Source organism: Diaphorina citri, unplaced genomic scaffold, assembly GCF_000475195.1.
Source record: "Diaphorina citri unplaced genomic scaffold, Diaci psyllid genome assembly version 1.1 scaffold3500, whole genome shotgun sequence".
Classification (NCBI taxonomy): domain Eukaryota; kingdom Metazoa; phylum Arthropoda; class Insecta; order Hemiptera; family Psyllidae; genus Diaphorina; species Diaphorina citri.
Genome location: NW_007380903.1, coordinates 2,302 through 18,133, shown reverse-complemented (window position 1 = coordinate 18,133; position 15,832 = coordinate 2,302). Strand labels below are relative to the sequence as shown.

Here is a 15,832-nt window from a genome sequence, read left to right as displayed (position 1 = left end):
AGAAGAAGAAGTGTGTGAAGAAGAAGGAGAAAAAGACAGGAATGTGTCATGGTGAATGAAGAATGAATGTTAAATCAACAACGCACTGAGCGTGCGATAATAGAAGGCGTCAGGTTCATTGCTAACCTGATGAGGAGGAGGAAAAGAAGGAGGAGGAATAAGACGAGGAGGATCAGATGGAAAAGAAAGAGGATGAGGAAGGAAAGGAGGGGAATTATTAAGTAGAACAGGGAAGGAGAGGACGAAGAGGAGAAGCAAGAGGGCAATGAGGATGATGAAGAAAGAGCAGAAAAAGGAGGAGAAGGTAATAGGCTCACACTAAAAGCAATGAAGATGGGAGGCTCACAGAAGGAGGTGGAAGAGAAGGAAGAAGAAAAGGGAAGGAGGAGGAAGATGAAAAGGTGGAAAGCTCATACTTCACTCTAAGCTGAAAACGAATGTCTTCATATATTTATTTTAATGGCCTGTTTGTTATCAACGCCTTCACTTTGTCATACTCAAAATGTAGTGGGGGGGAAAATTGTTTCAAGAGACAATAGGTGAGAGGAAAGAGGATAACAAAATTCTTAAAATGCCGAGGTAGGTACAAAATTTGTAAATAAAAAAAAGTAGGTACCTTACACAAAACAGTCATACCTACTTGAAACATGAATGGATATGGATAGGTAAAAACTAGCCTGAAATCAATGTCTTGGGCAAAAATGTTGAGATGGGCTCAGTCGCAGGCAAAGTATGGAAGTTTGTCCTCAATTTAACTTGAGAATTCGACCACAGTAATACATAGTGTGTACTTATACTTAGCTACATAGCACGTGGCCTACTGCTGGAGTAAAGGGACTTTTCAGTCTTATTCGAGCAATATAAGCATTATTATTATATCCAATATCCATCAACGAAGAGCGAGGAGAGGGGAGAGAGAAGGTCTTTCAAACTTTTCGGTGGCTTTTCAGTTTTTGAAGTAGGTAAATGGAAACAAAGGAAACGAAACTTGAGAGAAAAGTTCAAGTTCTCCAGTCAAAATGGATTAAATATTCTTACAAAATGATTCACTATTTGTATCGCCAAAGACGTCCATAGAACTGGTACTGCTGGTATGAAACGTGGGAGTAAAGAGGGAATTATTCTTCCAAGGAGGGAAGAAAGAGGAAAAATGGGACAAAAGTCAAGAGTAGAGAGACGGAGTATCTCCGAGAAACTTGATGTTTGTCATGGACTTTTTTTAAGTCTCGCAATTGAAGTGCATTCATTTTTTCCACCCACCATTTTTTTCTTCTTTTTTATGAAAGAAATAAGAGAGACGTCATAAAGTGTCTTAGCTCCTGAATGTTCACAATTTCAAGATGGTTTTTAAAGGTAACAAAAGCTAAATTTGTATCTTTTACTTTTTATTTACCAAATTCGACTAGTGGATAACTTATTGTAGATGCAGAAATGCAGAAACTTATTGTATGTAGATACCTAGGTACGTTCCACGTTGTTCAAATTCTATTCAAATTGCAATTTGAACCTCAAGATTCTTGAGCATTGGATTTTCTTCTTCTTCTTCTTCTTCCCCTCCTCTTCTTCGTCTTCTTCTTCTTTTTTTTCATCTTCATCTTCTTCTTCTTCTTCTCATTCTTCTTCTTCTCCTCCTCTTCTTCTAGTTTATTCATCATCCCACTGGATGAAAGGGGGGGGGGGAGAAAAGGAATATTGGACTGTTTCATTACGCTAAACATCGGAGAAATTTTATCTCCCTTGGGCCTACAGAAAATATTTCAACAAGTTGATAGGCGTATGTAGTTACTAAGGAGCTTACTAGGGATTATTTCAAGGAAATCGAGAGAGAGGCCTTTTCTGTACATTTCCTATGATTAAGTTTTATATCCCTAGGGATCAACTTTCTTTCTGACCCAATTCTATTTTGTTGTTTTTAATATCCCTGGGGGTGAGGTTGGGGGAAACAAAAAACAGAGAAAAACAAAATCTAACGTTGATACCCTTATTCAAGTGGTTTTGATTAATTTGAAAATTCACAAAAAACAGAGAAAAACAAAATCTAACGTTGATACCCTTATTCAAGTGGTTTTGATTAATTTGAAAATTCACTTAACAGAAATCGACCGACCTTTGGCCTCTCCAATGTAGGAACCTACCTACATAATGTATAAATTATCTAGGTACCTACCTACCTACCTACCTATAATTTCGACAGTGTCTAGGTTTCTAGCTTAATGAGAGATAGATATCTACTTAGTATTCCTCGTATAACCTGAGGCAAGAGGATCTCAAACTTTTGCTCGTTGTACATTTGGGAGCGGCATACTTATGTTGAAAATCAGATGGGGTGTATTTTCCTTTTGGGAAAATTTCGGAAACGGAACCCTTTTGGGAACTGAAATAGTGCCTGTACAAAACCATATGAAATCCAAGAGGGTGAGCCATGGGAATCGGTTCTGTTTCCGAAAGTTTCAAGAAAGGAAAGTAAACCTATACTTTCATTCCAGTATACAGGGTGGTCGGAATTTTTTTCTTAATATTTGAACCAGAGATCCAGGAGGACAATATATGTAGCACCTTTTTTTTTACTCTATGCGACAGTGTCTAGGTTTCTAGCTTAATGAGAGATAGATATCTACTTAGTATTCCTCGTATAACCTGAGGCAAGAGGATCTCAAACTTTAGCTCGTTGTACATTTGGGAGCGGCATACCTATGTTGAAAATCAGATGGGGTGTATTCCGTGTATTTTCCTTTCGGGAAAATTTCGGAAACGGAACCCTTTTGTGAACTGAAATAGTGCCTGTACAAAACCATATGAAATCCAAGAGGGTGACCCATCGGAATCGGTTCTGTTTCCGAAAGTTTCAAGAAACGAAAATACACCTATACCTTCATCCCCCTTAACTGTATACAGGGTGGTCGGAATTTTTTTCTTAATATTTAAACCAGAGATCCAGGAGGACAATATATGTAGCACCTTTTTTTTACTCTATAAACATAATTACTCGTGTGTCCCCAAATGCTTCCTAAATAAGATATTCTATGTGCTATCGCCGGGCTGCACGGCTGACAAATCAACAGATTGGTTTTTCAACATTTAGCATTGCCACGTTGAGTACCGCTGATTGAGTTTGATATTCAAGGCGGGTATTTCTTCCCTGACATTAGGAAGGTTTTGTGAGCTTGCTGCGCGATACGGAAATTCCTTTGATGATTGCTCAAAGTTTCAAGATTGCTCCTTCGGAGTACCTTCGCTGTGTTAACATTAGATTAGGTTTTTGGGAAGAACAAAAGGAATTATATTACACACCTAACATAATTATGTATACCTACCTAACATACACATTATACCTACTGAGAACCTGAGGGTAATCAAGCATGTAGGTAGAGTGACCCAAGAAATGTATTCAATAATACCTATACCTACCTTGCCTTATTTCCAATATTGTCTCTTCAATATTTTCCATTTTATTATTGTTCGCTTACAATGAACCTAAACCTGTATTCCTACCTAAATACCCAATTCAATTTAGGTATTACTGTTCAAAGTAGGTAAGTTCAATAATACTTTTTGTGTACTACCTAGGTAGGTACTTTGGGTAATATTATCGTCTTGCTTCTCGTGTAATCTCAAATGATTTATATTCAATGTCTGCGTTTTTCATTCATGACCGTCCAACCATCCATTCATCAACAAAATTTAGGGTATATTTTTTTTTCTTTTTGAAATAAATAAAAAGTAAAATGTTGAGTGATCACAAAAAGTTCGAGTCTATTGGAAGCTACAACTATAAGTAGCCTTTTAAACTTGAAATCTTTGTACTTGTTTTTGATTTTACAACCGTCTCTTTTAGAAATGAAAGAGTTCTGACTACAAAATAATGACAGTCTTTTTTCATTCTGTAAAGTAAAATAAAATGAATTAATACCTGCAATGCAAATAAGTTTTAATTAATAATGACAGTCTTTTTTCATTCTGTAAAGTAAAATAAAATGAATTAATACCTGCAATGCAAATAAGTTTTAATTAATGAATACAATGGATAGAGGTAGAAGAGACAAAACTTTGTGATTAGAGGAAAGGCAGTCTTTGTGATTAAAAGAAAGCAAAATTAAATACAACTTCTGGAATTAAAAAGAACGACAGATTTTAAAGAAAAAGTTTTTGCTGTTGATAAAGGCGAGATTAAAATCAAAAAATTACAGTCTCTGCTTTTTGTTTCTTTGTCCTTTAATTTATTCAATATACCATTAAATACAACTTCTGGAATTAAAAAGAACGACAGATTTTAAAGAAAAAGTTTTTGCTGTTGATAAAGGCGAGATTAAAATCAAAAATTACAGACTCTGCTTTTTGTTTCTTTGTCCTTTAATTTATTCAATATACCTATTCTTGGATTGGTACGATGGAAATGTGGCTTAAGGTCATCGCCATTGTCAACCATAAAAAGCCAATTCAAGTGTCTTTTGAATGGATGGTTGGACGGTCATGAATGAAAAACGCAGACATTGAATATAAAACATTTGAGATTACACGAGAAGCAAGAAAATAATATTACCCCAAAGTAGTACACAAAAAGTATTATTGAACTTACCTACTTTGAACAGTAATACCTAAATTGAATTGGGTATTTAGGTAGGAATACAGGTTTAGGTTCATTGTAAGCGAACAATAATAAAATGGAAAATATTGAAGAGACAATATTGGAAATAAGGCAAGGTAGGTATAGGTATTATTGAATACATTTCTTGGGTCACTCTACCTACATGCTTGATTACCCTCAGGTTCTCAGTAGGTATAATGTGTATGTTAGGTAGGTAGGTATACATAATTATGTTAGGTGTGTAATATAATTCCTTTTGTTCTTCCCAAAAACCTAATCTAATGTAAACACAGCGAAGGTACTCCGAAGGAGCAATCTTGAAACTTTGAGCAATCATCAAAGGAATTTCCGTATCGCGCAGCAAGCTCACAAAAGTTTGGATAATTTATTAGAAACGTTCAGTTTCGGTTCTTGTCTTCTTGTCATGAGGGTACGCTCCATTTTTTAAAACTCCCTCATGTTTTATTAATATTGATGAAAAACTGGCTCGATGCGTTGGGTGGAAGAGCTTTGACATTTATAATATTACGCTCTCCTTCCAGTCCAGTGAGCTGCAAAATCAACTGTAGTTACTTCCCCTTATTGCTGTTTTCTGTAGAGCGTTGAGAAGAACACAAAACCCTCTCGGATTTTACCGTTGAGAGAGAAAAAAAAACCCGGCATTTCAGGGGAAAAAAGGTTGTCTCTGCGGAAAACTTTAGAACAAGGTTCCAGTATGTACCTGCATAATTAGGTATAGGCTCAAATTAATTCCTTGAAACATCATGTCCCCCAAATAAAAAGAAAAAAAAATCATTTTCAAAAAATGTTATAGTAAGGCAATTTTTGCACCTATTTGAGTGAGTAACCCAGTTTTTTTTTTTCTCTCTCCATACCCTGAACATTATTTTGACCCAATGACCCGGTGATAATTCGGAAATCTCGTCAAAGCCATTGTAATGGAACTCCCTGGTTAAGAATCCCAAGTCCTGACCACCACCATGAATAATAAGGTCATTTTAATCCAACCTCCATACCTTCTGACCTAGCCCCCCTTGTCTGACCAGCAAACTCTCCTTTTTGTATCTTCTTTCCACTTCAGACTCTTTGGCTCTTTACTCTCTCTCTCCTCTCTTTCCGAATCGCCTTTTCCCTTATTTCTTTACTTAGGGTATCCTCTTCTCTTCCTTTATTAAATCTCCCGTTCTCTCCTTCTTTCTGGTGACATTGTTCTTCTTTTTAAGTTCTCCTTCTATTCTTTCCTCCTTCTTTTGTGGTGTAACCCCTTTTTTTTTTTTTTTTTTTTTTTTTTTTCTCCATACCCTGAACATTATTTTGACCCAATGACCCGGTGATAATTCGGAAATCTCGTCAAAGCCATTGTAATGGAACTCCCTGGTTAAGAATCCCAAGTCCTGACCACCACCATGAATAATAAGGTCATTTTAATCCAACCTCCATACCTTCTGACCTAGCCCCCCTTGTCTGACCAGCAAACTCTCCTTTCTGTATCTTCTTTCCACTTCAGACTCTTTGGCTCTTTACTCTCTCTCTCCTCTCTTTCCGAATCGCCTTTTCCCTTATTTCTTTACTTAGGGTATCCTCTTCTCTTCCTTTATTAAATCTCCCGTTCTCTCCTTCTTTCTGGTGACATTGTTCTTCTTTTTAAGTTCTCCTTCTATTCTTTCCTCCTTCTTTTCTGTTCTCTATTCGTTTTCCAAATTTTTTCTTCCTACCCGTTACCACTTCTCTCCTTCTCCACCTTCATTCCCTTCAAATTATGAAATCATCATTCATTCATCATTGTTGTTGCGTCTTCGTATCCGAAGGTTGCTCAGATTCTTCTAATGACATTCCTTTCAAATCATGAAATAATAAAATTCCTTCTATTCTCCAATTCGCTACTTCCTTGCATTTGGCCAGTTTACTTATTTAAAGCCTATAGATCTCCTTCTTCACTTCCTTCTTTTTTCTTCCTCTATTCTCCAATTCACTCCTTCCTCCCTATCACCACTTCCCTTCTTTAAAGCACTCCTCCTCGTTCTCGTTTCTCCTTCTCTCTTCCATCCCCTTCAAACCATGATTATCTTTCCTCTTCCTTTATTCTCAAATTCTCTCCTTCCTCCCTATGACCGCTTTCCTTAAAACCTTCCTCCTCCTCCTCCTCCTCTTCCTTCTTCTCCTCCTCCTCCTCTTCCTCTTCCTTCTTCATCTTTAATCCATGATGTACGGGACAGGTCGCTCCACAAAATGTTTTCCTGATCTCACTTTCGTGTCCGGACATCTCACGAGAAGGTTTTTGTATGTAAAATGTCATGATACTCATGATCCTCCCCATATGGTTGGTGGTCACGTCCGACTGAATTAGGGTAGGAAGAACAAATGAGGGTGAATTTGGGACAAGTGGTCCATGTTGCATACCGAGGGGGGTGATGAAGGGGTTTCAAAGGACAAGGTTAGTCTAGCCAGTGTGGTGTTCATTCAAATTAGTATGATCCCAGGTGCATGAGTGAGTAGTGTACACTATGGGTATTTTCTGGGATTAGGTATAAATATTATTATTCTATCATGCATGATCACATAATTCTATTCTCTTTAGGCGGAGAGGCGCGTTCGATAGGATCAACTTGTAGTATGAAATAGTAAATAAAATTTTGAGTTATCTTGTAAATAATAGATATTGTTTTATTTATTTACCTACATACGAGTATTACGTATGTGTAGCATAATATTATTTACTTTTGTTGTTCAAATAGAAAATTCAGATTCACTCTGAAATAGTTAACTACTTTACGATCTTGTCAGAAATACCTACGTAGGTATTTCTTTAACGGAAAAAAAGTTATACTAAATGCAATAACTCATTTTGATATTCCCTGGTTCAAATAGAAAATTCAGATTCACTCTGAAATAGTTAACTACTTTACGATCTTGTCAGAAATACCTACGTAGGTATTTCTTTAACGGGGAAAAAAATATACTAAATGCAATACCTAACTCATTTTGATATTCCCTTTCTGATTCCAGGTGTCCTTTTGGTCCACAAGTCCGGAACTGAGCAACAAGCAGAGGTTTGAATATTTCACTCGCACCATTCCATCAGATCATCACCAGGTGAAAGCTATGGTGGAAATCGTGAAGAAGTTGGGCTGGAGTTACGTGTCCATCATTTACGAGGAGTCTAACTATGGAGTAAAGGTGAGAAATTTGGCTTTTCCTTCATAAATAACTTCATAAATTCTTCCTTTATTAAATCTCCCCTTCTCTCCTTCTTTCTGGCGACATTGTTCTTCTTTTTAAGTTCTCCTTCTGTTCTTTCCTCCTCCTTTTCTGTTCTCTATTTCTTTTTCCAAATTTTTCCTTCCTACCCGTGACCACTTCTCTCCTTCTGTTGATCTAAGCACGATTTAGTGGTTGGAGGGAAGAGTCTTTCTTGTTCTTCTTATATCCCTTTTTGTCCTTGTCCTCTTCTTCCCCTACCATTCGCACTCCTTCCCCTTTATCTCTAGTGTTCCTTTTCTTTCTTGTTCTTCTTATATCCCTTTTTGTCCTTGTCCTCTTCTTCCCCTACCATTCGCACTCCTTCCCCTTTATCTCTAGTGTTCCTTTTCTTTCTTGTTCTTCTTATATCCCTTTTTGTCCTTGTCCTCTTCTTCCCCTACCATTCGCACTCCTTCCCCTTTATCTCTAGTGTTCCTTTTCTTTCTTGTTCTTCTTATATCCCTTTTTGTCCTTGTCCTCTTCTTCCCCTATCATTCGTACTCCTTCCCTTTTACCTCTAGTGTTCCTTTTCTTTCTTGTTCTTCTTATATCCCTTTTTGTCCTTGTCCTCTTCTTCCCCTACCATTCGCACTCCTTCCCTTTTACCTCTAGTGTTCCTTTTCTTTCTTGTTCTTCTGATATCCCTTCCTGTCCTTGTCCTCTCTCTCTTCTTCCCCTATCATTCGCACTCCTTCCCTTTTACCTCTAATGTTCTATTTCTTATTTTCCTACCCACTTATTTTTATTCTGTCCCTCCCTGCTATGCCCTTGTCCTCTTCCCCTTCTCTCCCTATCATTTGTTCTCCTGACTCTTATTTACATCTAATATCCTTCTCCTTCAACCTATTCTTTCCTCGTCGTTCCCCTCACATCAATCTTGCCCGCGTCTCCTAACAGGGATAGTTCTGAATGGCAAAGATGAGATCATAAATTTTATTTCCCTCACGCGTCCTATTTGCTCGCCCATTCTGGTGATTTTTTTCTCCTTTTTTCTCCGTCGCTTCCTTTTTTTTTGCAATTCAAAATATTATTGTCTCCTTCCAGTGTTTACGACCCCGTGGGGGGTCGTTGTCGGAATGTCTTGACCTAGCATGGAAGTCATTGAAATATAGTCCACTGTGAGTAACTCCTTCTCGTGTCTCTTGTATTTTACATAATGATACCTATCTGAAAGGAGATCTGTTTCATTTATGCTGGAAATGGTTGAGGGCAGACAAACATTGAACAAAGGGATATGTATTATGTAAAGAGAGAGTTATAAAAAAGAGCATCTTTTCATTGGACTAGTCAGTCTTTGAGTCAGATCTTAAAAGAGCGATGACTACTCATTGACTGAGTAGTCCAGCTTTCCGTGTCCATGAGATAGGGCCTATATCATGGTGGAATTTTCACTGAAAATGAAAAGATTTTTTTTTACAACTCACTCACTTTTTACAAAATCATTTCTAGTAAATAATTTGTAAGCCTAAAACGTCATCCTATCATAGAAAACCCTGAATTCCTGAATAATTGAAGGTCATGAATCTCTCATATTGGTAAGTAATACGTTTCCTGCAAGCGTCTGTATTATGGAAAGAGAGAGTTATAAAAAAGAACATCTTTTCATTGGACTAATCAGTCTTTGAGTCAGATCTTAAAAGAGTGATAACTACTCATTGACTGATTAGTCCAGCTTTCCGTGTCCATGAGATAGGGCCTATATCATGGTGGAATTTTCACTGAAAATGAAAAGATTTTCCTTGGATTCCTTCTTTCAACATGTCCAGGCGAGAACAAGTCTCCATCACACGTCTCCGTATCGGCCACACTAATTTGACCCATGTATTTCTAATGAAGAGAGATCCCCCACCTGAGTGCGAAGTCTGTGGTTGTAGAATTACCGTAAAACACATACTCAAAGACTGCAATAAGTACCTAAATGTTAGATCCCCAAATAACCTTTATTCCTGTTTACCTAATGATGAATCCTCTGTTCTTGATTTCATCAAGAAGACAAACCTAAAACTATAAATATGTACTCATAGGTACCCAAACCCCACTAGTGTATATAACATTCTAATTCAATGTTAGAACACTTTAATAAATAAAAATAAAAAAAAAAAAACATTGAACATTTGAACTGTCTGCCTACAACTCTTTGAACATACCACTCAATCAATTGATATTTTTTTGATATAATTTTGTATTTATTATCATGTTGGTTCTTCTGTTTTGTATTTTTAGCGTTGATTTTAAATGTTGATAATAAGGATCAGGTATTTATAATTTATATGCTAGGATTATTTATCTTTGCCAACCTTAGGTCAGTTCCCGAATTGATATTCTATTTCAACCCTATTTCTTTACATTTATAATATTAAATTATAATTCATGTTGATTTTCTGTCCGCAGGCATTTGAAGAGTTGGAAGTCCTGCTAGCAAAGTACAGCATTTGTATCGCTATCAAGGAGAAGCTGGTTAAGGATTCTGGAGTTGCTGAGGAGACTGCTTACGATGATATTGTGCTGAAGTTGCTCACCAAACCAAGAGCTAGAGGTTTGTTCGTTTATTATAAATAGTTTAATCTTGGGTTCAATGAATGGAATAAAATGGTCTCACTAGGAGGTACTAGAAACGACTGAAGCTGGTTAAGGATTCTGGAGTTGCTGAGGAGACTGCTTACGATGATATTGTGCTGAAGTTGCTCACCAAACCAAGAGCTAGAGGTAAGTTCGTTTATTATAAATAGTTTAATCTTGGGTTCAATGAATGGAATGAAATGGTCTCACTAGGAGGTACTAGAAACGACTTTTTTTTTAAAGTACCAATAAGAATTTTGGCATCTCCACTATTTTGTGTACAAAGTTTTGTCATTTCCACTATTTTGTGTAAAGAGTTTTGTCATCTCCACTGTTTTGTGTCAAAGAGTTTTGCAATCTCCTCTATTTTGTGTAAAAAGTTTTGGAATCCCACCTAAAAAACGTACCATTTATTGGCCCACCTGTAACATACGCCACATAAGTCTGAACTGGACGAACTTTTTCAAGATCCAATTTTATCAAAAGAAAGGGCTTAAAGATGCTATCGAACCAGTGCTATTCAAAAATTGTACCTAGTCATAAAAACAAAAATTAGAAAATAATAATGTGGGCAGGTGGGCCAATAAATGGTACATTTTTTAGGTGGGCGATTAAATGGTACACTTACCCTATCTCCCGTTCTCTCCTTCTTTCTGGCGACATTGTTCTTCATTTTAAGTTCTCCTTCTGTTCTTTCCTCCTTCTTTTCTGTTTTCTATCCTTTTTCCAAATTTTTCCTTCCTACCCGTGACCACTTCTCTCCTTCTGGTGATTTAAGCACAATTTAGTGATTGGATGGAAGAGCTTCTCCAGGAGAACAATTAAAAGCTAAAAATAAAAAAATAAAAATAAAAAATAAATACCTACCTACAACATTATTGCTTACGGTTATATTTTTATTGGATACTTCATGGTTGACTCTCATGCGTTTTCCATTACGTTCGACGTTACTTATGACATCCGACAGTATCCAATAAATATAACGGTAAGCAAAGAGATTATGATATGATATGGAGATGTAGAAGATCTGACCCAAATCGGCAAAACCCACAATGATGTCATAAACACGTGAAATGGTCCGAATAACATGTTTTATGGGAGAGATCGAATAACATCTTTTATGAGGGATTTTGAGTAGGTGGCTCAAATGTGTAACGTGCATGAGCTGTGACCTACAAATCTATTGCCGTTTTATGGAAATTTTACCTCTCGGTTTGGCGCGGGGTTTCGTCCTTTTATGAGGGATTTTGAGTAGGTGGCTCAAATGTGTAACGTGCATGAGCTGTGACCTACAAATCTATTGCCGTTTTATGGAAATTTCACCTCTCGGTTTGGCGCGCGCGGGGTTTCGTCTACCTATTGTAGTTGTTGAATTCCGTGTCGTTATTACTTGCTTTTAAAATTTATTCATCACTAAACTGCATTCAATTCAGTGTTGACAGGTATTGCATATAACTTTCGACATTGGAATAATACATTCTCGTATTTCAAGTTGAATTTTCAAAGCTTTTTTTATTCTATTTCTTTCGACGAGGGAAATTCCCCCATTAGACAAAATAAAATGGATATAAAATGTCATAGACATTAAATCATTTCCCCCAGTGAATTCTTGTGATTCTCAGCTTAAATATTCTCACTTCTCAGCCATTCTCGTATTTCAAGTTGAATTTTCAAAGCTTGTTTTATTCTATTTCTTTCGACGAGGGAAATTCCCCCATTAGACAAAATAAAATTGATATAAAATGTCATAGACATTAAATCATTTCCCCCAGTGAATTCTTGTGATTCTCAGCTTAAATATTCACAGCAATTGAAATTCTCAAATCAGTAAGCAACTAAAGCAAAAGGGATATGTATTATGTAAAGAGAGAGTTATAAAAAAGAGCATCTTTTCATTGGACTAGTCAGTCTTTGAGTCAGATCTTAAAAGACCGATGACTACTCATTGACTGAGTAGTCTAGCTTTCCGTGTCCATGAGATAGGGCCTATATCATGGTGGAATTTTCACTAAAAATGAAAAGATTTTTTTTTAAGAACTCACTCACTTTTTACAAAATCATTTCTAGTAAATAATTTGTAAGGATAAAACGTCATCCTATCATAGAAAACCCTGAATTCCTCAATAATTGAAGATTGAAGGTCATGAATCTCTCATATTGGTAAGTAATACGTTTACTGCAAGCGTCATATAGCCATGAATACCATGATTTACCGGAGTAAGATGAAATTGAATCGTGTGAGAGAATGTGAGTAAAGGTGAGGAAATGAAAGAACAGTGCGTTGTTGATTTAACATTCATTCTTCATTCACCATGACACATTCCTGTCTTTTTCTCCTTCTTCTTCACACACTTCTTCTTCTTCTTCTTCTTCTCCTTCTTTTTCTTCTTTCTCTTCTTCCTCTCCTTTCTTCTCCTGTCTTTTCTTCCTTCCCCTTCTCCTTTTCTGCTTCTTTTTCTTTCCTTCTCAACTACTTTTTCTTTTCCTCTACCCCTCCGTCCTTTCTCTCACTCTCTTTTCTTGTTGTTTCTTTCTTTTTCCTTTCGTTCTCATCTCACTCTTCTTTCCTTTTGTGTCCTTCTCCTTCTGTACCTGATGCTGTGCCCTCTTTATCTTTCTTTGACACCTTTTCCTTTTCATTTCCCTTTCTATTCGTTTTCAGCTTAGAGTGAAGTATGAGCTTTCCACCTTTTCATCTTCCTCCTCCTTCCCTTTTCTTCTTCCTTCTCTTCCACCTAGTGAAGTATGAGCTTTCCACCTTTTCATCTTCCTCCTCCTTCCCTTTTCTTCTTCCTTCTCTTCCACCTCCTTCTGTGAGCCTCCCACCTTCATTGCTTTTAGTGTGAGCCTATTACCTTCTCCTCCTTTTTCTGCTCTTTCTTTATCATGCTCATTGCCCTCTTGCTTCTCCTCTTCGTCCTCTCCTTCCTTGTTCTACTTAATAATTCCCCTCCTTTCCTTCCTCATCCTCTTTCTTTTCCATCTGATCCTCCTCGTCTTATTCCTCCTCCTTCTTCTTCTTCTCCTCCTCAGGTTTTTAGCAATGAACCTGACGCCTTCTATTATCGCACGCTCAGTGCGTTGTTGATTTAACATTCATTCTTCATTCACCATGACACATTCCTGTCTTTTTCTCCTTCTTCTTCACACACTTCTTCTTCTCCTTCTTCTTCACACACTTCTTCTTCCTCTCCTCCTTCTTCTTCTTCTTCTTCTTCTTCTTCTCGTTCTTCTTCACACACTTCTTCTTCTCCTTCTTTTTCTTCTTTCTCTTCTTCCTCTCCTTTCTTCTCCTGTCTTTTCTTCCTTCCCCTTCTCCTTTTCTGCTTCTTTTTCTTTCCTTCTCAACTACTTTTTCCTTTCCTCTACCCCTCTGTCCTTTCTATCACACTCTTTTCTTGCTGTTTCTTTCTTTTTCCTTTCGTTCTCATCTCCCTCTTCTTTCCTTTTGTGTCCTTCTCCTTCTGTACCTGATGCTGTGCCCTCTTTATCTTTCCGTGACACCTTTTCTTTTTCATTTCCCTTTCTATTCTTACTCCTTCCCCTTTACCTCTAGTGTTCCTTTTCTTTCTTGTTCTTCTTATATCCCTTTTTATCCTTGTCCTCTTCTTCCCCTATCATTCGCACTCCTTCCCTTTTACCTCTAATGTTCTATTTCTTATTTTTTTATTTCATTCCTTAATTCCCAGCCGTTTCTGAGATATAAGCGTGGTTCGCAAATCACGAACCACCCTGTATATAAGCCAGCAACTCTTGGATTTCATATGGTTTTGTACAGGCACTATTTCAGTTCACAAAAGGGTTCCGTTTCCGAAATTTTCCCGAAAGGAAAATACACCCCATCTGATTTTCAACATAGGTATGCCGCTCCCAAATGGACAACCAGTAAAAGTTTGAGATCCTCTTGCCTCAGGATATACGAGGAATACTAAGTAGATATCTATCTCTCATTAAGCTAGAAACCTAGACACTGTCGAAACTATAGGTACCTAGATAATTTATACATTATGTAGGTTCCTACATTGGAGAGGCCAAAGGTGGGTCGATTTCTGTTAAAAGTGAATTTTCAAATTGATTAAAACCACTTGAATAAGGGTATCAACGTTAGATTTTGTTTTTCTCTGTTTTTTGCTTCCCCCAACCTCACCCCCAGGGATATTAAAAACAACAAAATAGAATTGGGTCAGAAAGAAAGTTGATCCCTAGGGATATAAAACTTAATCATAGGAAATGTACAGAAAAAGCCCCTCTCTCGATTTCCTTGAAATAATCCCTAGTAAGCTCCTCAGTAACTAATACGCCTATCAACTTGTTGAAATGTTTTTTGTAGGCCCAAGGGAGATAAAAATTTCTCCGATGTTTAGCGTAATGAAACAGTCCAATATTCCTTTTCTCCCCCCCCCCCTTTCATCCAGTGGGATGATGAATAAACTAGGAGAAGAAGAAGAAAGAGAAGAAGAAGAACAAGAAGGAGGAGAAGAAGAAGAAGAAGAATGAGAAGAAGAAGAAGAAGAAGAAGAAGAAGAAGAAGAAGAAGATGAAGATGAAAAAAAAGAAGAAGAAGACGAAGAAGAGGAGGGGAAGAAGAAGAAGAAGAAGAAGAAAATCCAATGCTCAAGAATCTTGAGGTTCAAATTGCAATTTGAATAGAATTTGAACAACGTGGAACGTACCTAGGTATCTACATACAATAAGTTTCTGCATTTCTGCATCTACAATAAGTTATCCACTAGTCGAATTTGGTAAATAAAAAGTAAAAGATACAAATTTAGCTTTTGTTACCTTTAAAAACCATCTTAAAATTGTGAACATTCAGGAGCTAAGACACTTTATGACGTCTCTCTTATTTCTTTCATAAAAAAGAAGAAAAAAATGGTGGGTGGAAAAAATGAATGCACTTCAATTGCGAGACTTAAAAAAAGTCCATGACAAACATCAAGTTTCTCGGAGATACTCCGTCTCTCTACTCTTGACTTTTGTCCCATTTTTCCTCTTTCTTCCCTCCTTGGAAGAATAATTCCCTCTTTACTCCCACGTTTCATACCAGCAGTACCAGTTCTATGGACGTCTTTGGCGATACAAATAGTGAATCATTTTGTAAGAATATTTAATCCATTTTGACTGGAGAACTTGAACTACTCTTGACTTTTGTCCCATTTTTCCTCTTTCTTCCCTCCTTGGAAGAATAATTCCCTCTTTACTCCCACGTTTCATCCCAGCGGTACCAGTTCTATGGACGTCTTTGGCGATACAAATAGTGAATAATTTTGTAAGAATATGTATTTAATCCATTTTGACTGGAGAACTTGAACTTTTCTCTCAAGTTTCGATTCCTTTGTTTCCATTTACCTACTTCAAAAACTGAAAAGCCACCGAAAAGTTTGAAAGACCTTCTCTCTCCCCTCTCCTCGCTCTTCGTTGATGGATATTGGATATAATAATAATGCT

At 37.0% G+C, this 15,832-nt stretch overlaps 1 protein-coding gene across 1 annotated transcript; it reads left to right on the top strand.

Moving 5' to 3' along the window:
• The first annotated feature begins 7,590 nt into the window (after positions 1–7,590).
• LOC113471982 (metabotropic glutamate receptor-like) lies at positions 7,591–10,405 on the top strand. The gene is made up of 2 exons (XM_026831501.1): positions 7,591–7,762; positions 10,217–10,405. Exons 1-2 carry the CDS (start codon positions 7,688–7,690, stop codon positions 10,382–10,384), a joined length of 243 nt encoding a protein of 80 aa, XP_026687302.1. The 5' UTR covers positions 7,591–7,687; the 3' UTR covers positions 10,385–10,405.
• Positions 10,406–15,832: the final 5,427 nt, after the last annotated feature.

Coding starts and splice junctions, on each gene's coding strand:
- LOC113471982 (XM_026831501.1), top strand. CDS start 7,688: ATGGTGGAAATCGTGAAGAAGTTGGGCTGGAGTTACGTGTCCATCATT. Junction 7,763..10,216: donor AGTCTAACTATGGAGTAAAG/GTGAGAAATTTG, acceptor TTCTGTCCGCAG/GCATTTGAAGAGTTGGAAGT.